At 30.2% G+C, this 22,866-nt stretch overlaps 2 protein-coding genes across 3 annotated transcripts; one reads left to right on the plus strand and one right to left on the minus strand.

Moving 5' to 3' along the window:
* Positions 1-9,133: 9,133 nt before the first annotated feature.
* LOC130941533 (ras-related protein RABA1f-like) lies at positions 9,134-13,175 on the plus strand. The gene is made up of 2 exons (XM_057870081.1): positions 9,134-9,555; positions 12,329-13,175. The coding sequence occupies exons 1-2, from the start codon at positions 9,329-9,331 to the stop codon at positions 12,759-12,761; spliced, it is 660 nt and encodes a 219-aa protein (XP_057726064.1). The 5' UTR covers positions 9,134-9,328; the 3' UTR covers positions 12,762-13,175.
* A 5,570-nt stretch (positions 13,176-18,745) lies between these two features.
* On the minus strand, positions 18,746-22,604 carry LOC130941394 (probable E3 ubiquitin-protein ligase ZFP1). Of its 2 annotated transcripts, none has more exons than XM_057869878.1 (7): positions 22,398-22,604; positions 22,012-22,096; positions 20,591-21,403; positions 19,810-20,201; positions 19,552-19,635; positions 19,253-19,420; positions 18,746-19,162 (listed from the first exon to the last, which is right to left on the minus strand). In XM_057869878.1, the coding sequence occupies exons 3-7, from the start codon at positions 21,369-21,371 to the stop codon at positions 19,016-19,018; spliced, it is 1,572 nt and encodes a 523-aa protein (XP_057725861.1). In that variant the 5' UTR covers positions 21,372-21,403; positions 22,012-22,096; positions 22,398-22,604; the 3' UTR covers positions 18,746-19,015. The 2 variants fall into 2 exon arrangements, with proteins under 2 accessions (XP_057725861.1, XP_057725862.1); XM_057869879.1 differs by having other exon boundaries at positions 22,012-22,093; positions 22,398-22,572.
* Positions 22,605-22,866: the final 262 nt, after the last annotated feature.

Here is a 22,866-nt window from a genome sequence, read left to right on the forward strand (position 1 = left end):
TACATTCTCTTCAAGCTTAGTGAGATTTGATTGTCCGGTTGAATTGAGTTTGAGTAATTGAAGTTAACTATGATAAGCCAACTAATTTAAGGACAAAGGATAATTTACTCTTTATTTAGAGAGAATTAGATAAAATTCACCTTATTATAATTCTTATTAGATGGTATTGTGGTAATTGTTTTATACTGTTGATATTAAAACATTAGCCTAAAAAATATTGGATAAATCTATTGTTTTGAAGGTTACTTAAAACTGGGTTGCTTTTGGGCATGAATGTGAGGTCTGGACTCTCTTTGGGCAGCGTCCGACTTCTGATAGCCGAGGTGCTGCCGTTCGAGTTTCTCTTGAAGAGGTGGAGGTGATATCTGCAAGCATAGTTGTCAGAACCGGACCGGACCGGCCGGTTCGACCGGAAAACTCATAAACCGGATCTTATGCCGGTCCGGTCCGGTATTTGAACCATATAAGGTAGAGAACAGGTACAAACCGGTCAAACCCGGTATGAACCGGTGAAAACCGGTCAAATCCGGCGAAAAAACCCGGTATGAACCGGTGAAAACCGGTCAAATCCGGCAAAAACCGAACCGGTCCGGGCTGCTCAGTCAACTTTGAAGGGGAATTTACAATGGACCAATGATCTGCAACTCCACCATGCTCTAAACCCTCCAGCGCTGACAAGTGTCATACTTGTGATGATTAATGGACCAATGATCTGCAACTCCACCATGCTCTAAACCCTCCAGCGCTGACAAGTGTCATACTTGTGATGAAACAAGCATACTTCTACCACCAAGCTAAAATATTTCTCATCAATTATAATACTAATTATAATACATATAGCATATTTTCTTTTCACTTATATTCAATTTATTTTAATTTCAAAGTCACTCATTTTTAAATCAATTACATTTTATTTAACTATAAATTTTATTAAATATATACAAATTAAAAAGATAAACAAAAAATTTAATTAATCACAATTTATTTATTTTTAATGATTATATGATATCTATTAATATTATTTTTTTAATATATTTTTTATTTTTTGTCTTCATATAAGGTTGATAGTTGAAAATTGTTAGATGATATTTAGTTAAACTAGTCAAATAATTAAATTTTATATAATTATTTAATTATACCGAGTTAACCGGTTCGACCAGTGACCCACCGGTTGAACCAGTGACCCAGTGACCCAGTAACCTCACCGGTTCGATCACCGGTTCGGTTCTGACAACTATGTCTGCAAGGGACTCTGATACTTAAGTTAGTAAGAGTTTTAGGCAGGTTTTTTGTAGATTGGGTTCTGAGTATACCTGAGAGTGTCAAGAGTATTTATAGATGTAGATGTAGAGTCAATAACCACTTTTTAGAGTGGTTCCATCTTTGGTGGTGGGTTGTCATTTTCTCTTATCAAAGAAGTTGTTGAGATTTCCCTTCTAGATGGATAGGAGATATCTTAGGAGTTAGTTACTTATTTAGATAAGTAAGGCAGAGCTGATGTCGTCGAGTCCGACCTCTATGAGGTCGGTCAGGTGTTGATTGGCTTATTGGACTTTATTTGTTTTGGGCCTGACTATATTATGGGTTAGGGTATGAACGGTATCCCTGCTTGAGACCGAGCTTTATTAGGTCGAAGTCAAGTATATACGTGTAGATCCCTTCTTTCTGTGATGCCGGCTAGACATGTCGGGTAACCCATCTTTATGGGAGCTAGGTCGGGTACTCGACGTATTTTGATAAATCTGAAGTGGCATGTCTTTTCATAATCATTTCACACGTTTCTCTGCGGTTATTTTGGTAACCGTGCACGCCATTAATAAGGGAGTGGATTTACTATTTTGCTCCTTGGGTCTTATAAATATTCCATTCATTTTCTCTTCTTTTTTCCTTCTTCTACATTGTTTGTACTTTCATTTCTCTCTCAAAGCCTTTTGTCTTCTTCATTGCAATCATTCTTTCAAGATATTTTCATCTTGAAATTCTACTTTCGATATTCGCTCGAGATTTCTTAAGAAGTTTGGAATGTTCGTGTGTTTTGCTGCTTCCTGTGTTCCTTCAATTCTCGTTCAATAAAGGTTGGCCTTCTCTCTTTTGTTTTGTTTTGTACACCTTTGTATGTTCACTGCATAATGTGTTTCTGCCACAATTGTTTTCGACATTTGTGTGAAGAGATAGCAATGGTTATGTGGTGATTCTGCATTCTTTTTCTTTTTTCAAAGAATTTTATGTCTTTGCTGTGAATTTGTGTTAAATGTGGGGTGTTGCTTTGTGCCCCCCAAATGGTGCCGTTTTTCGCTTATGATAACATTGCCATTTCAATATGATTGTAGTGCTATATGCTTGGTTGTTTTTTGAGAGGGTTTAAGAACTTTGGAGTTCTTTTTACGTTGTTGAAGATAATCCGATCTTTTGCGAATTTGTTTGAATGCTTATGTTGCTATCCCCGAATTTTCGACTTGTTGTGATCATTTTTTGTTGTTGTTGTAGGTGTAGCTTTATGTCTCGTTCAATAATATTCAACATGTCTTCTAAAGTTCTATCTAATCTAGACTAGGTAGATATTACAGTTCTTTTTGTAGGCAACATAGGTTGTGTAGAGGTCAGAAGGATGAGAATAAATATGAGATTGTAGTTGTTGATCCTGAGAAGAGGATCTATTTTTCCCGACTTGACAAGTTGAAGCATCATTTTTTCTACATATATGAATGCCTTTTTACTAGGCTGGTGGGGGTGAGTCTCCCTTTTTTCGACTTTGAGTCTGAGATTCTTTAGCTTTGTAATGTTGCCCCCTCTCAACTCCATCATAATTCTTGGAAATTTCTGAAAATTTATTAATTGATTTACCAAGAGCTTGAACTACCTTTATCTTTTAAAGTGTTCTTTTATCTCTTTCAACTTACTAAGTCATTTAGCTCCAAGAAACAGGGTTAGATATCCTTCCGAGATGTTCAAAAAAGGAAGGCTTTTTTTCTATTTTTGATGATTCTTTTTACGATTTCAAGAAATTTTTTTTTTCAAAATCCGATCTGTTGAGGTGTCTGACCTTTTTTCTTGAACGAGAGAGATGGATCCCTTTTTTTCTATACTGGGAGGAGGTCCCTTGTATTGTAAAATATAGCCTTGATGACTTAGACGAGGTAGAGGGGTGTATGGTTGACCTTTTTCAGGAATGTTGGCACAGAGCTCTTAATCTTGATACCAAGAAGTTTTTAATAGGAATGCTAAGCTAGGTTTGGACCGAGCTAGGTAGCATTTATTTGTATTTTAAGAACATTATCTTGTTGTCTTTGACTATGCTTACTAAACCCAACTTTGTTGTCTTGTTTTTTGCAGCTAGGATGACTAGTGGGACAAGTGCTCTAAAAACTCTTAGTCAAGTGAAAAAGAATGTTGCTGCCCGAGTTATCCAGTTAAAAGAGGCCAAAAAGTCGGCGCAAGCTCTCCTCTTCCCCCAGGTCGGACTCGGGTCCCTTTTCCTCAGCCAAGGTGATCTCTAACCCTGCTCCTTCTCCTCCTGTTCAAACTAGTCCCCCTTTTTCTGAGCCAAACCCCAAAAAGTGCAAGACTTTTGAAAAAGAGTCCATTGAAGTATACTCACAAGGATTTGATGCCGTGGCTTTTTGTGGAAACACATCCTTTCTCTTAGCTTTATTGGCATGGATGATATTTCTATAAAAATTCACCTTCAAGTATTGGCTCGGGGAGGAATTAGGACTGCTAGGATTTGTTCTGCTTTGTTAAAAGAGCTTGAGGAGACTCCCCTTGGTATCACTCGGCGGATTTTGACTGATCAAAAGGCCGAGATGGCATCGTTGTGGGAGGATAAGCAAGAGTGGGAGAAGGAGAAGGAGAATATGATGACCGACCTTGCAAAACTTCAAGAGAGAGTGAAGCAAGCTTAAGCTGCCTGTGTTATGGCAAAGGCCTAAAAAAAGGTTGAGAAGAGTTGTACTCAGGCGTTTGTGAATAAGTTAGATTTGGTATATGAGGTCTCCAGACTAAAGGACAGGTATGCTAATCTGTCTCTCAAGGCATGGACGAGATGGCCGAGAACTTGAAGGCTCAATTCCATGTTATTGCTCCTGAGGCGACCTCTCTTTGATTAATCCCGAGATGGTCGTAATAGACGGGAATACCGTCCCTTCCCTTGACGATGACATCCCTTCTGAGGACCCAAAGACGTCAGGTGCCCCAGTTGAGGGAACTTCTCAAAGTTTTCCGACTCGGCTGGAAGACAAGCTACTGTCCTCTCTGACCCGGCCTGAAGATGCTATCCCGATTTCAATGGTGCAACCTGAAGAGGTTTTCAACATGACCCTTGATGAATAGGCTCCTCCCTTTTGACTTCATATTTGAACATTTGGTGGCTCGATTTGTGAGTCCTATAAACAATTTTTATTTTGTAATAACGTAGTTTGGAAGCCTTTTTGAACACTTTCTTGATGGATTCTACCTCTTTTTGGAACTTTTGAAATATCGTAGCTTCTTTATTTTGTTGACAAATAATGACATTCATCTTCGGATTGGTGAATGTTTTTCTAAGTTATTGACTTTTTGTTCATGTCAGATGAGTTTTTGCGATGTCGAGTAATTCTATTGGAATTCTTCATTGTGATAGCTCTGTTTGAACTTTTATTTTTTTAGAGTTATTTTATGAGATTTTTTAAGGGGTGTCGATCAGCGAAGGTCAAAAACTTTGTTTTGAGATCATTCGTCCCCTGGTCGGGAATTTTGTTTAGAAACTGTCTTTGGGTAGTCAGTTTTATCAAGTTACTTCTACGATTCATTTTAGACTCGCCTCTTTTACCGACTTTTCATAAGTGGTTTTAATAAGGTTAGGCTACGATATGCTTATATAACTTCTTACACTAATTTGGACCTTGTCACTTCATCTTGCCGACCGTCTAGGTCGGGTAATGATTTTTGCGCCATTTCAAGCTTAAATTAGTGCGTTTTGGTAAAACAATCAATAGAATGAAGAATAGATTAACATTAATAAGAAATGGTACAAGTAATTCTTGCTACTAAGAGTTTTATGTTTAACTCCTAGCCCTTGTTGAGATGCCTCGTTAAAATTCCCTTTAGAAAAAACTATGAAGTCGGAAAAAAGAGTATATCATGGAACAAGGTTCGCTTCTAGCTATAGTACCTTTTCAGGTTGCGTGCCACGACCTTGGGAGTTCTTTCCCTTGCAGGTCGAACACTTTGAAGTAACCTTTTTTCCAAGACTTCAATGATCTTGTAAGATCCTTTCTAATTTGCAGCTAACTTTTTTTCGTTCGACCTCTGTACTTCGATGTCATTTCAGATTAGTATGAGATCATTTGTGGTGAAGTTTCTTCTGATGACTTTCTTGTTGTATCATATTGTCGTTCTTTGCTTTAATGCCTCCTCCCTTAGCCGAGCTTATTCTTAAATTTTTGGAAAGAGGTCGAGTTCTTCCTTTTGAGCTCGGATGTTTTCCACGTCATTGTAGAATCTAGCCCCTGAACTTTCTTCGTTGACTTCTATGGGAATCATGACTTCTATGCCATATGCAAGTCGGAACGGAAATTCTCCTGTTCTTGAATGAGAAGTTGTCCGATATGTCCACAAGACTTGAAAAAATTCTTCGGTCCATGCACCCTTTGCATATTGTAATCTTCTGCTTGTCCGTGGGCTTGAGGGTGCTCTATTGACATGAACTGATGCTTAATCTTGAGGCTTGCCACCAGACTTCTAAATATTAAGTCTGTAAATTGGGTATTATTATCTGTGGTGATGGAGTATGGAACACCAAACCCTTGTAGAGGAATTTCTAACTTCTTTGAGTTGTGATGATTGCCAGAGGCTCTGCCTCGATCCACATAGTGAAGTAATTCACCCCGACTATGAGGTACTTTACTTGTTTAGGTGCTTAAAGAAATGGTCCGAGGAGATCCAAGTCCTATTTTGCGAATGACCAAGGTGAGATAATGCTAATGAGCTCTTCAAGAGGTGCTACATGAAAATTAGCATTTTTTGGCAAGGCTGGCATATTTTGACGAAGTCGATTGCTTTTTTTTGTAAGGTCGGTCAGTAGAAGCCGTCTCGTAAGACCTTCTTAGCTAGTGATCTAGCTCCCAGGTGATTTTTGCAGATACTGTTATGAACTTCTTGTAGGATCTCTTATGTTGATGAGGTCGAAACACACTTTAGTAAAGGTGTGTAGATTCCTCTTCTATAGAGTACGTTGTGGACTATAGTGTAATTTTGTGTATTTTTTATAAATTTTGTTTTTTTTTTAAAAAAAGGATGTCGAATTTAAGGTATCCGATGTGATAGGAGTCATCTAACTTAAATTTAGATTGATTTGACTAATTTTTTTCTTAAATTATCAAAATATTGGATCGGATTGATTTAGGGTCTAATTTATTAGTTACTCGATTGAACTGATGAATCCAATCTAATTTTAACAACTATTTTTATAATGTATTGATAATTTTTTATTTTAAGTAAATATAAATGCAAGCAAGAAAGAGACCAAGGGTGAGAGAACAGAGTACTTTGTCAAAAAGCTCGCCTCGTAATTACGGACTATAGACTATACCTAGAATTTTACGATAACAGTTAATAATTTTGCATAATACGAGAATGTTCTATAAAATATTTGTTATTACTATTGAAATTATTTGTTATTACTATTGAAAATAAAAATACAATGTTATATCAATTTAACACACAATATTTTCAGTCTCTTGACGTTGCTTAAAAGTTAAAAAGGTAAAGAAAATACTTTACTTTCTTACAAAGCAACATTATTGCGAATAACAAAAGAAGAAATTTACTAGAAGATATAAAATAAAACAAATGAAATCAATTTGAATTAGTTAAATAATTAGCTCACTCATATATATAAATAAGGGTAAAAAAATTCGGAAACTAACTTTTGGTAGAATGATTAACTCTTACATTGGTAACAAATTAATTCTTAGCTAATATTAAAAGAATAAAAAATAATTAAAAAACCTAAAGCAAAAGAAAAAAATATCTAAAATCTCTCTTTTGAGGACAAAAAGTAAAAAAAAAAAAAAGAATAATGTGGCTTGTTAGACTTTGTTTGAAAGTGAATTTTATGATGTTTTTATTGTAGTATCTAAATTGGCTAATTTATTTTTAAAAATAAAAAATAAAGTATTTAAAATATTTAAAATAAAAAATAAAATATTTAAAATTTATTAAATATTATTTATTTTTTTTAGTAAATTAGACACAATATTAAAAGTACCATATTATTTATATTATTTGAATTAGAGGTGAACAAAGGACTTTAATAGAGAAGTTCATCAACAACTCTTGAGTCTTTTTAAATTAGATTATAAACTCATTACTAAAAAAAAATTATAAACACCAGAAAATTATTCTTTTTGCTAACAATATTTACTCTAAATAAGTTTGGATATTTCTTTTAAGAATAATTATCTAAATTAGTTTTTGCGATTTTTAAAATTAAATACTTTAATTTTTTAAAATTCAAAATATACAAAATAGTGTCTAATATTTATTTATATTAGACAATACAATTTCTTTTATTCACTAATAGTGATTATCGACGTAAAATATTAACTCATATAAATGACCGTTAAATATTTACATATACGAATTAGATAAATCAATCCTTAAGTGAAAGACAAAACAATTTTTAAAAATTTTAAAAAATCTCAAAACATTCCTAAAAAATTTTATAAACTCTGAAAACAATTTCTTCGAATATATAATTATTTTTAAATTAATAAATTTTAATTTCTAAAATTTTTTATTTATTTATCTTAAATTTAATTATTTATATATACAAAAGTTTTCTATGTATTTTGTATAAATTAATTTTAAAAAGATACTATTTTTCAAAAAATATTAAATAATTTAAAATTTCATATTTATTTTTATCGTACAATATATTAATTTAATCTAATTTATAAGTATTATTTCCATGATTATTATTTAATGATGAAAAAAATAAACTAGTATATTTTGAAAAAAAAAACATAAAGAAAGTCTTATTTATTGTAAAAAATTTTATATGAACAATTAAAAATATTTGTGCAAATATTTACGAAAGCAACACTTAAGAATTTGTGTATAATATGAGCCAAGTTATCTCTAAAGTTAGATTTATAAGTTTTGGTTAACCACGAGGTCAATATAAATTATTTGCAAAATCGCAATGTGAAGTTTTTAATATTTTACAACATTTGGAAAAAAAATATCATGATAAATTTAAGTATTCTATTCATATTTTTTAAAAAGTGTTAGGATTCATTTATTGTAATATAATAGACTTGTAGTTAAAGTTGTTTGTGTTATTATATTTAGCAATTATGTCAATAAAATATATTTTTTAATTGATGTATTTTTTTAAATTTATTTTAAAAAATTAAAAATATTTGGAATAACTATTTTAAAATTTTAAAATTTTTTAAAAACTGGTTTGAGATTTTATAAACTATTCAGAGATTTTTTTATATTTTACTTTAGACACTGATATGTTAGTTCAAAGTTCGAGTATATAAACACTTAATAACTATGTGTGCAAATTAACATTTTATGTTAACATATACGGTTAATAACTAACGGAAAAAACTACATTATAGGTAAATTATCAAAAATACATTCGAATAGTTTTGTCGCTACAAAAATGTACTTGAATTTTGTTATCGATAAAAATGTCCTCAAATAATTTAAAAACATGACAAAAATACCCAATATTAAATATGTATTCTCAAAAAAACTTTAGAAATTAAATTTTGATGCGATTTTTTGTAAATATGATTAAAAATAAGATATTTTTATTTTTAAAATTTAGTAATTTTTTGCTAAGTATATATTTTTTTGTGATTTTTTTTGTCAACAATTAATAATACTTTTAAAAAATAAAAAATATTAAGATCAATTTTTTATCCATTTTTTTGTGTATTTTTTAAATAATTATTTAAATATTCTTATAAAATTTAAGTGTATTTTTATTAATAACAAAATTATTTCAGTATATTTTAATAGTTTATCTTATATTATCTAACAAAAATAAATATTAAAAATTATTTTATGTATTTTAATATCCGAAGGAGTAAGGAACAAAGCGTGCGATTTTAAAAACCTACCAAAAAAAAAAAAGTGGCATCACATTTCACAACCAAGAAGAGATGAGACAGACAGACAGTAGACACGACCACGACATGAATATTTGTGATTTGCGAAGACCCCCAACTTCAAAAATCAAAACACACAAAATACATTCCTTAAAATATTTTTAGATTCACTCACTCTTCATCCCCACCGAAAACACCTCTCTCTCTCTCTCTCTCTCTCTTACATGGCGTCATACAATAGAGGGGACGATGACTATGACTACCTATTCAAGCTGGTTCTCATCGGTGACTCTGGCGTCGGAAAATCCAACCTCCTCTCCCGCTTCACCCGCAACGAGTTCAACCTCGAATCCAAGTCCACCATCGGCGTTGAATTCGCCACCAGAACCATCACCGTCGATGATAATAAGGTCCTCAAGGCTCAGATTTGGGACACTGCTGGCCAAGAAAGGTACCGCTCCCTTTCTTTTCAATTCCTTCATGCTTGGATTTGAATTGAATGCTCACTATAGTAGCCGTACGAATACTCAGATTAATTTGCTCTTTGAAATTCATGGAATAAAGGGTTAGAAATATCACTCATTTTTTAGATTAATTTTCAATTTTTTTAATTAATTAAATTTATCTTTCTAAATTTTAAATTAGTCATTTTAGTTTTTTATTCATTTTTATTGTTAAAGATATCAAAATTTGTTGAAGTGACGAGCTAAGTGATTCACAATATATATTTAGTAGTCTTAATTAGCTATTAATATAATAAATTTATAAAATTAGATCAAATAAATTTCAAATTGAGAAATCCAATGCTTCAAGTTTTTTCTTTAATTAAGTTTTAATTTGATCTAATTTTATAAGAGTAAAGTATTGTTTTTGTCTCCAACGTTTGGGGTAAGTCCCAAAGTTATTCTTAACGTTTCAATCGTCTTATTTAAGTCTCTAACGTTTCAAAATTGACTTAATGTTGTCCTGCCGTTAGGGATCTGTTAACAGAATTGACGGCGAGATGAGACGATTTTGAAACGTTACTGACTTAAATAGGATAAAAACGTTGGGACAAAAACGATACATAGAAATAAATTTTAGTTTTATTCTTCAATAAAAATATAAAAATAATTGAATATAAAAATATAAAAAAAATATTTAGAATAAAAGTAGTGTGACTAAGTGTAATTTACTTAGATATGATTGAAAAATAATTGAATATTATATACAGTAAAAAATTGATATTATTAAATGATAAAATTAAAATTTATTTCTATGTATCGTTTTTGTCTCCAACGTTTTCGTTCTATTTAAGTTCCTAACGTTTTAAAATCATCTTAATTTTGTCTCGCCGTCAATTCTGTTAATGGATCCTAACAGTAGAATAACATAACATTGAGCTAATTTTAAAATGTTTGGGACTTAAATAGAACGATTGAAATGTCATAGACAACTTTGGGACTTATTCCAAATGTTGAGGACAAAAACGATACTTTCCTCTTTTATAAATTTATCATGTTAATAGTCAATTAAGATTACTAAGTGTATATTGTAATATTATTTAACATATCACGTTAACAAATTTTGACACCATTAATAATAAAAGTAACGAAAAGACTAAAATGAGTAAATAACTAATTTAAAATATTTAAAATATGAACTTAATTGAAAAAATTTTTAGAAGTCCAACTTAGATAACGATTTTCAAGGACAAAATCGACCGTTTACCCAAATTCATGATTGTTTGATTTTGCAAAGTATCGAATTTCTACCTTATTGACAGGGGAAAAAACATTCAAGTTATGCATTATTTTTAAGTATCGAATTTTCAACAACTGCTTCCTATGATTTTTACTTTTTTATACATACTAATAGGCTATGTATAGTAAACAGGGTTTAAATAAGTAGTTATTCCATAAGGTAATGTTATTTTAGCATCAATTTTATTACACTATATTTATACATTTTTATGTTCTTCCTCTGTTTATTTGTCTAGGTGTCATTGATCTCCTTTAAACCTTGCTTAGTGTTATTGTTATTGTTATTTTTAGGGTGGTGTTTAACTATATATGTTGCAAAACAAAAATTTTTGGAAGATAAAAAAATCAACCCCAAAAAATTCAAAATTATTTTATTTTGTATTTTTTAATTATTATTTATTTTATTTTATATTTTTTAATAATTGTTAGAATAATTGATTAATAATAAATAAGTTTAATTGGTCTATTAGTTTTTATAATTTTATTAAATTTATAATTAATTTTTTATTTTTTTATTTTATTCCTAAATAATTTTAAATTTTTTAATTAGGTTCCTACTATGATAAAAAATTAGAGTTTTTATTCCCGAATTAAAAATATGATCAACAATTGCTGAATTCCTAAACATGGCTCGCGCTCTCTTTTTTCAGAAGGACAAAATAGCCCTCCAAAATAATACACTGCCAACATCTTGATTTCAAAGACTAACTGGGTAAGGAGGAAGTGCTAGAGATACTAGAGGGAGGACTATTTTGTCATAATAAAAAAAGAGAGAATCACTTTTAAAAATTTAGCAATTATTGATGGTATTTTTAATTTGAGAATAGAATATTTTGTTAACCCAAATTTTTTTGTTACGATAGAAATCTAATTAAAAAATTTAAAATAATTTAAAAATTTAATTATAAAAATATAGAAATTTAATTCTAAATTTAGTCAAATTATAAAAATTAATAAAATAATTAAATATAATAAATATATAATTATAGATGTTAAAGTAAATAAAGTTGCCAACGAGTTATAGTTTATATGATATAGTATTTGTTTGGGTGTTATTATCATGACAAAAAAAAGATTTTTTTTAATTTTTTTGCGTGTGACAAATTTTTAATAGTAAAAATAAAAACATTAGAAAAATAAAAAAAAAAAACATCTTTTTTGAGAAACTGTAATTTACATTTTTTTAAAAGATTTTTTTTTCTTAAAAAAAAAAGATGTTTTTCATATGATAAATAAATAAAAAAGTACTTTTATATTGTTATACCCAAACATCATTAATGGATAAAAAGATATTTTTACATGAGATATCCAAATATAAAATTATTTTTAATTTTCCATAAGATGTTTTAAAAAATATAACTCAACAAAAGATCTTTTCTTAGAAACTCACCCAAACAATTTTATAGTCTTCTCATACTCACTTTGAAGTCGCGAATTCGAGTTTCACGTAAAGTAAGTTTGGATTATGTTCTTCTTTTTCAGATATCGCGCAATCACAAGTGCCTACTACCGAGGAGCGGTTGGTGCCTTACTAGTTTATGATGTGACCCGACATATTACATTTGAGAATGTTGAGAGATGGTTGAAGGAGTTGAGAGATCACACGGATGCCAACATCATAGTAATGTTGGTTGGCAATAAAGCAGACCTGCGTCACCTTCGAGCCGTGTCTACCGAAGATGCAACAGCATTCGCCGAAAGGGAGAACATCTTTTTCATGGAGACTTCAGCCCTTGAGTCTATGAATGTTGACAATGCATTCACCCAAGTCTTGACACAAATATATCGTTTCATGACTCGGAAAGCGCTTGAAGCTGGGAACGATCCTGCAGGATTGCCTCAAGGCCAAACCATAAGTGTGGGAAACAAGGATGATGTTTCCGCTATTAAGAAAGTTGGTTGCTGCTCTGACTGAATTTGTATGAAAAATTCAAGCATTTTCATCTCATTCTCACCATCCTGGTTCCTGAAACATGTAAGTATCTTGATTAGTTGACATTATTTCTCATAATTTTCTTATCCACACTTGTAGTTAATTTCCTTTAGTTTACTTTTGGCTTGACTGGATCTGGTTGTATTTCACATGTAAAAACAATCTCTTTATACAAAGATTATTTAGTTCATAAAATATAGTATTAAGTATTATGAATGTAACAAGTTTCCAACTTAAGATCATGGCTTATCATGGCTTATATCCTGTGACGTAAGCCTGGGTTGGTTTATAAAAACAGTATATTGAGAATTGTATTTGGCACGTAACACATGGATAGAGATATTATGTCTTGAGATATTGAAATTACTGTATTTTGTATTCTTTTTTAATAGAAAGGACATAGTGGTCACTAAATGGAGATACAACTTTTTTCTTTTAATCACGGTCAGATTTTCATAATTATATTTTTTATTATTTTATCTTTTATTCTAAATTTTGTGTGAAGAAAAAATAAGATCAATTAAATCTTTTATTATTTATTCTATTTTATATTTAGTTCATTACTAAACAAAATACAAAAATATTAATTTTTATATTTTTATTTTTTGTATCATATTCTCAATGTCTTGTTTTATCTTATTCTCAAAATAAAAAACGGACTAAATGAACAAATTTAAAACGAAACTTATGCTAGAATGTATGGTTTTGCAGGTCAATTTATATGATATCAAATAAACTAATTTTTAAATAATTAATCAATTTTATTATATGTACATAAAAATTTAACTATCAAATCAGTCATCATTTGCATAAAATACAGGTTGAAATATAAAATAAACGTTAAACGATGCATATATTTATACATAAATATATAATAATTAATCTAATGATTAATTTTTTGTGTGTAGATAGTATTTTTATAATCAATATTACTTATCTATCATATATGAATGGTTATATTCTTATTGGGAATATGATTTCTAGAAATGCTATCTTTGAAAATAGCTTTTACAAGGATGTGAATTTTACCTTTATTTTTAGAGTGTTTAATAGATTCAGTTAGTGAATGTAACTGAATGATCCTATTTGGTATTATGATTTCCCTAAGCATACAATTGTTTTCGCAATTTAATCCTTCAGTATTCTAATTCATTTCAGTTCCATTATTCTTTTATGTAGAGAGATATTTTTGGATGTACACTACCTCTTTTCTTTACGCTTTATATCAACTCCATAAACATTTATATGTAAGAGTTATAAAAATAAATTATACTCAAGTATTATTACAAAATGAAAAATAGAAATTCACTATCTAGATAAACATGCATGTAAGATTACTCGGATCAAACATATATCAAATATTTAGGGAAAGCTAAAATAGAGTTTTGTTCCATTTAATGAAATCAGTGTGACTAAACCAGTTAACTTATTTATTGACTTAAGTCTTATTTTGGACTTTTTTTTGTTTGATAAAACTGTCTTTTGGGTCTATGCTTGTTTTTCTTCAAATGAATTGACAGATATCTTTGCTCTTAATACAAAAAAAAATGAATCTATTTATTAAGTATTTCATTTTTTATTAATTTAATTTTAAAATGAATAATACCCAAAAAAACTTTGAAATGAAAAATCTGTCTATTTAAGATGATCCGATGAATTGATTAAATTGATACATAACTAAAATATTTTATAAGTGGTATTTATTTATTTCTCTTTATAATATATGTTTATGTTTTTATGCAGAATAGATTTATTAATGGAAAAAATATAGAGTAACAATATTTTTTTTGAACAACGTAAATAATAGGTTAAAAAAATTAATTTTAATTTTAAAAATTAAATTTTAAATTAATTAGATATAATCTTTGTTAATGGGCTTGAAATGCGGCCCATTATTCATGTTATTTGCATCTCTCGTTGTTCATCTAATAGGATTGCTTTGAAATATAAAGTAATTGACCATTTTTAAGTATAAAATTGTTAAGGTTTAATTACTCTGCAAGTCCTATAGTTTCACTGAATTTTCAATTAAATCCTTATACTTTTTTTTTTCAATTGGGTCCTTATACACTATTTTTTTCAATTTAATCCTTGTTAATGTTAAACGTTAAAAAAAATATTAGTAAATTGTGAAATTACTTGTATACCCCTAAGGACCTAATTGAAAAGAAAAAAAAGTATAGGAATCTAATTGAAAATTCAGAAAAATTATAAATATTCAATGAAAGATATTCCTATAATCCCTATTTAATGATTCTATGACAAAAAATTTTCTATAATCCCTTTTATTTTATCACTATCATTTTTTTTATTTATATACAAATTGTACCAAAAATACCTTCTCTTTATTTTTTTGGACTTTCAAAATACTTTATCTTAAGAATATACAAAAAAAATAATGGATAAAATAAAATAGAAATAGTAGTAATAAATATAATATAAAATTCAATTTCCATCACTCAAGTATTTATTATGACCAACATAATGAAAGAACTTGCATATGGCATATGGTACCAAGAACCATTGATAGAATAATAACTAAAATTGTTTACAAAAATTGAGTTCTATATAGTTCCTCAAACAAGAGAATCAATTTGGCTGACAAAAATTCAAAAGCAAATATATTTAAAAAATTAATTTTCCTTATGGTAACAAGAACCATCAGAAAGAAATCCCTAAAAACTGCTTGCTTTAGCATAAACAGATATTCCATCTCCCTTGGGTATGATCTTTGCCATTGCAACTGATACCAAGTGACGCACAGACCGTCGAGTACCAAAAGTGAGCAGGGAATATAATGCATCCTTACACCGTCTTTGTCACAACAAAATATTTTCCTATAAGATATGATAAATTATAACTTTAGAAAACACACTAAGATTTTTAATGAAAATACAAATCAACAACAACAAATAATATCAAATGAATAGCACCAAACCTTAATTAAAAGCCAATTCTCAAAAGGTATATTTTTCATTCTAATTTTAAGAGTGGCTGGTCTATTGAATGGACAGAAAATCTATATTACAATGTCTGTGAACGTTCCACCAAGTGTCGGCTTCACATGAACATAAAGCCTTGCACTTTGCAAGTCTCCATGTTTGAAAAAGTCCTTTTTAGGAAAAAAAATCCATGTACAATGTGTTGTGTGATGACAGTATGAGTAGGGGTGACAATGAATAAAATAGAATAAGGTTTGGAGTTAATTTTAATATTATTTGTGGGTTAAAATTTTTATATATATTCAACTTTATTTAGAGATGACAATAGATAGGGTAAGGTAGGATTTGAAATCAACCCTGATTCTATATACAGGTTGAAAATATTCTAACTCTAATTATACTCGTTCTTAATTCGCGAATACTTAACTCTATCAGCAAATTATAAAAAAGATGTAATATTATTACATAATTTGATAATAATTTTGAATAGAACTATTTTTTTTGTAAAAAAAAAAAAAAATTTATTTTGGGTTGTTAGCTTAAAATGTGAATGATTGCTCCTCTGTATTCAGACATGCATCGGCTTGTTTGCATTCACATAAGAGCACTCAATTGATTTTACTTAAAATAATATAGCAAAAATTTATTTTAAAGGAAATTATATACATGATCACTTCTATATGCTATTTTTTAATAAATAGAATTTTTTCACTATTGTGAAATTCAGCCAAAGAGCGTATATTATTTAAGATTGTAAATTACCCTATTAACAATTTGTCTAAATTACTATCCGATGTCTTTGTTTTATTTATATAACATAAAAAGAATAAAGTATATACAAATAATTTCTAATATATCTTCCTATTCATTGTTTTAACTATTCCAAATTCTAGAAATTTATTATTGATGCAGATATTTTCTAAAACAGTCAAAATATAAAAATTTTTAATTGTCATAGCTAAAAGAAATTAAAATTTAAAAATATATTAATATAAATATTCAAATTTACCTTCACATATGGAAGAACAATCAATTAGTTCTTCATTCAACTTTTATACCTCAACAAATTATATGGCAAGTGTTTGATATATGCATGAGCAAAATTTATTTTCCATAACAAAAAACATTGAATTTGTCTATGGACATTGTGATCAAATTTCCATTTGCAAGCTATGAGTTATAGGACAAAGCATTTTATTCCAAAATCAAAGACTATATGTTTTCATAATTCTCTTTTATCTTTTTATTTTCTCATGAAAAGTAAAATAATAACTACAGATTGATCTTCCATCTAGATATATAATTAACAATCACAAATTTGTTGGGGCCTTGTTCACTTTGAATGGTTCACTTTTTTTTTTTGGTGACTTTTGAATGGTTCACTTTAAACACAACTTCCTTAATTTTTATTCCCAAATCTTCCATAAATTGCTAATCACCATCATTCAAATACACATCCAACCAACTTCTACTTTTATTAAATCAAAACTCAAGCATAATATCTTAAATTGCCTTTGGATTTTGTATTACTATATATAACACAGTAGTCTTTTATATAATTTCTCAATTATGTTGTATCTTACTAGTATTTTGAATTGTTTAAGTTTTTACATCATCTAAATAAAATAGTATAAATATTTTTTTATCTTAAAAAAATTAATACTTAAATCCAATATCATTTTTTTAAAAAGTTAAAATATTTATCAGTTTAATTAATCTCAAATTTTTATTCTTAAATACATTGAATTAAAAAAATACTACTTTGAAAAATATTTAATAATTTATTCAATAATACAATAATAGTTATAAAAATATTTTAATGACTTATCTGAATTGTTTAAATTTAAAATTATGAATTACAAGTAATATAAAAAAATATAATATATCTTTTTTGGTAATCATACATCTCCAACATGATTGTAACTAACATCCTCCAAACACATTTATTTATTTTTTTTAACATCACATTTGACACAAAATTACTCAAATACAAATCACACTCACACCAATCTAATTTTAATCAACATTAACTCTACAAATGCAATGCAAGTTGACACCAACATGATTAGTATTATAAGTTATAATAATAGTAAATATTAATAAGCATTAAGATTTAAGAGCACGTTTGTAACACCAAAAATGAGAAAAAAGCGCGTTTTTGAATAGCGAAGACTATAGTTGACCTGACCCTATCCACAGTCAACTTAAGCCATGTTCAAGCCATGTTCAAGTACTTAGGACTTAGCTGAATTAAGTCACGTTTACTTTTTGTTTATTTTTCTGGTTACAACAAGTCAACAACACGTTTTTGTATTTTGAAAATGTACTTGCCATGTGCTGTAGAAATAAGTCAAATAATTTCTCCCTGATTCATCAAACCAGGCAAGTCAATGAAGTTATATTTCCATTAAATTAAAGATAATAACAATAATGATGTCTTTTAATTTTGATATATGTCAATGTGTTTCAATGAAGAATTCCATTCATAGAGTAGAATATCATAATGTGTTAATGTTTAAATTTTGTAATACCAAGTAGATTGAAATTTATAATGTGAATTTGGATTTTAGTTGAAATTAATTTCATAAATTTTATTTGTCATTTCTATATCATTATGGTTAAAGTTTGACTTTGCCATCAAATAGTGCATGAGCGGTGTTAGAAACAAGAGACTAAACTAGAAACCAAATTTGTATATTATTGAGTATATTTAAATAATCTGAAATGATACAATATAAAAAAATATTTATAAGTACTAAGAGAATCGTAATAATAAATATTTAATTATACTAAATAATTCTAATGAAAGCTAATTGATTCTAATATATCCCGACATATGGATTCAACATTTCTTAGTTAGAATAAAAACAATCATGTCTACAAGAAATCAATTTTCAGTTAGCTTAAATAAAAGTTGTACAATCACTTTTTTCAAAAAAGCAGAACCAAACGCAGCCATGATCCATAACCAATGTTCCCCGCTGGTCATGAAACTTTGGTGTTTCAATCATAAATTAAAATAAATAAAGAGAATGAAGATATTTAATGTAATTTACCTGAAGAAGTTAATACATCAAACAGAACAAAGTCTGTACAGCTTGATAGATACAAAGTTCTTGGAAGCCAACAATTAAATGAGTTGGCCAATGTGATGACTGTCTATAATATGTGCAAGTTCATATACAAAAGTACATATATTAATAACAAAATATGAATAATTTTTTTCTGTTCAAAAATAAATTAGCCAAAGAAGCCACATTGATTCCACAGGGAAGAGAAGAAAGACATGTTACTCTATACATCCTTCCCTCCAGGAGTCAATGCTTCTGATTTGCATATGGGGCAGACATTCTTCACAATCAACCACTTCCTCAAGCAATCCGCATGGTACTCGTGCTCGCATCGCAGAACTCCGATCTTCTCTTTGTTCTTGTATTCATCCTGTCAAAGTACATGCATATCAAATTATTCCAGAAATTTCGGCTAATGACATAATTGAACGAATCGATGAAACATGTTGGAAGCTCTTACCTGGCATATAATGCAAGAATCAGCTTCGCGGTCGTCCAAGGCTGCCTCATCTGAATTAGTAGCAGAAATCGGTTTGAAATATGATTTTGTTTTCAATTGGGCCGCAATTGTTTCCTCTGATAAACCAGTGCTTACGTTGCCGATCCGTTCACCCAATGCAAGAAGATCCTGTAATTAAATTTCAAGTGTGATTGAACTATAGTTTTCGATAAGCTCTAAAATTTTAGTCACCTAGACTTTGCAACTGTCTAAGCTGGTAGGAAAATACGCAGCCATTTTATCGATATTTGTGTACTTGCCTCATAAGACATATCCTCTATGTCCATGCGCATGTCTCGGTGATGGTCAACCAAATTTCCCACCTCGTCGATTAAAGCAACATCCTGCATAAACATTAAACAACCATTACTCATAAGAAAATGATGCATTTAGGGTACAAAAGCAGTTATCAATCCCTTTGTTCCACAAAATTCGCGAATTCAGAAATTTGTTACATTTATAATTCAATGTGTCTGGATACCAATTCTATAGAACTTCAGTGAGAAAGGAAATCTTACATCAACATGAAGGAAACCCATGGGGGGGATATTTCGGTGACCAATAGTATCATGCATGACTCCCCTATGAGGTCGGTAGATGCGTAGGCCTCCTGATGGCACAGGGCCCAAATGCCTAGGGCCCATCTCGAAACCATTAGGCGTGGGCATTGCAGCACCGTGTGAGGGATTTGTTGGAACTCTGAATGAAGCCGCAGTTACAGGAGGGTGGAAGTTAACACCGTGACCTCTTACTCCTTGCATAGGCAGTGCCGGATGATGATAATTATGGTGCTGGTGATTGACCGGAGGAGGATGAGGAAATCTAAGGCCGTTTCTGTTGCTCGCCGTTTCGTGATACCTTGGCAAACCCATACTTGCACTCTCTATTGAACCTCCATTAACATTTGGAGCTGGACGATAATAGGAAGAAACAGTTAGACAATCAAAGCTCAAAAACATTACAACCTTGCGAAAAGATTAATTGAGCGCATTATGAAGCACTTAATTGACATAGTAGGAGGCAGATCATACATAGAAAACAATATATGTATTTACTCCAATCTTAGGTGCAAATTGAGTGTTACTAAAACAAGACTTCTCGTAAATTTATTGCTCGGTTGGAATTATCACATCCAAGAAGCTATGGTTTCCACTTATAATCAACAAGCCTGAAAAAAGCTTCTTTACATGTTTGTGACAAATTATTATTATTATTACCTTCTAGAACAACCAAGAATAGACGACAAAGCTCTAAAATGGGAACATCAAAACGTTGGAAGAGAAACGAATGCACTTTTACCATGCATATAAGGCATTGGAAGAGACTGATTCCATGCTGTTGTATGACCATCGTTGTTATTACTATTCAACTGCTGGTCCAACCACGGAGGTGCTGCCGGCTGAAAGTGCTGCCCTACATAGTTTCCTCGAATCAAATGGTTATGATCGTGCACCATAATGGAATCACCTGATCTGCTCCATGCATTACCATGTGGTCCTACTTCCACAAACGAAGGGACACGCAGAGGAAAAGACGCAGTATCCATCACCGGAACCCCGTCGGCATGCCTAGCATTAGGGGGAGCAGTTGAGGAACTAGCCGGAGCATTAAAATACTGATAATTTCCTCTCATGCCTTCAGCACTTTTCCTCTTGTATGGACCTCTGACATCATCCATGAAACTGCTGCTTCTTCCAAAATTATCCGAAGAAACTAAAGACACTGCATACGGGCCCGAACCAGGCAATTGATCAGAGCCTCTATGATTTAGAGGCATAGGGAATACACCAGTACTAGAAGAAGGATTCATGCCGGAATAATATAAATTCGGCGTAGCTGCAACGCCCATGTTACGATTATGTTGCGGTTGAACCCCGTTATACTGTGTCACATATACGCCATTGTCATAAGCATCTGGTGGTAAATAGTGAGAATCATGATTACTTGTGCTCCCGGAAGCTGCCACAATCGTACGGATATTAGGATGCGAGATGCCAGTGCCTCTTGGAAGGATACCGGGTTCTGAATGAAAATAAACTTGTCTATGTTGGTCCATCTCTGAAGCTATCATCTTATCCATAATGTAGAGATTTTTGTTTATGCAGATTAATCCTAACAAGCCATTTAGGATGAAAAAAAATCAGTTAAGGTAAATAAAATGACAACTTGAAATTCAACATTTTAAAAAAAAATCATTAAAGTCATTTATTCACATTCTAAACATAATTTCCAACCAAAATTATTCATTAGCTAACCATATAATCACATTCAATGGACATGCAACATGCAAACTTGAACAAATTAAGGTACAACCATGAATATAGAAGATACCATAAATATTCAAAAATCCAAACACAAAACCAACAAAAATATCCTTCCAAGTTTAGAACAACAAAATCTCCTTCAAGCATACATTTTATACCCATGCATAACAATCATTAAATATATGTGAAGCTTAAGATAATAAATTTCTAAGACTTCAGAAGCCATGATTGCAGAAACTAGGAACCAGTTGAATATATATAATAAATATAAAATCAAGGGACCCAAAAAAGTGAAAATAGAAAACCAAAAAAAAAAAACACAACAAAAAAAAAAGTCTTTTTTTTTTCTTCTTCAACCAAACACAACCGAACTTTAAAGTACTAGCCACATATCATCCCAAATTCATCACCGACCAAACAGTACCAAAAAGAAAATACTAAAAGGAAAAATCGTACCTTGTTATCATCAAAACAAAAGATTGCAGCTTCCAAGTTTCAGGTATCAATATATGATACCAGGAACACCCCCAAGATTACTCTGCTGAAAATTCACAAGCAAAGTTAGATTTTTATTTTTATTTCTTTTTTTTTTCTCCGCTGGCAAAGGAAAAAAACCTGTAAAATATGCAAATTTTCTAAATGGGGCGGACAGAAAATTCGCAGAAATTAAAATCGGGTGAATGTAGTCGCAAACCCAGAATGCAAGTTCATTCCTTTCATCGGAAAACGTGAAATGTTGTGAATTTTTTAACCTAGTAATGCCCCCAACAAAAAAGAAAAACCGCAGAAAAACTTCTGCAGAAAATAAAAAAAGAAATTTTGATGGAAGGTAATTCAATTACCGGAGAATGAAACTGGGGGAACCGATGATTGATCGCAATCAGTGATCAAAGGATCAAGAAAGAGAGAAGAACAAACGAGGAAGAGAGAGAAAAGAATGAACGCTGAGAGAGAGAAGGAGAGAGAGAAAGAGAGATGAAGAGAATGAATGAGGGAGAGAGGATCGTGTCTTTCATTGGAGAGAAAAAATTCATCTGAGAATTTATTTTTTTATTTGAATTTTTAATTTATAAAAAAATAAACCAAAAATAATATTTTTTCCGTTTCCTCCCCGTCAAAAACATGATACAAATTTTTTTATCTCCATTGTCTTTTACTCTTTTTCTTTGAAAATTATTTTTTTTTAAAATTAAAAAATTAATATTAATTCAAAAACATTATATACACATAAAATACCAGTCTATATTAATAAACATAAATATATATGTTGATTAATTTATTTTAATATATATTTTTAAAAAAATTAGAGTT

The sequence above is a fragment of the Arachis stenosperma genome, chromosome 7 (assembly GCF_014773155.1).
Source record: "Arachis stenosperma cultivar V10309 chromosome 7, arast.V10309.gnm1.PFL2, whole genome shotgun sequence".
Taxonomy (NCBI): Eukaryota; Viridiplantae; Streptophyta; class Magnoliopsida; order Fabales; family Fabaceae; genus Arachis; species Arachis stenosperma.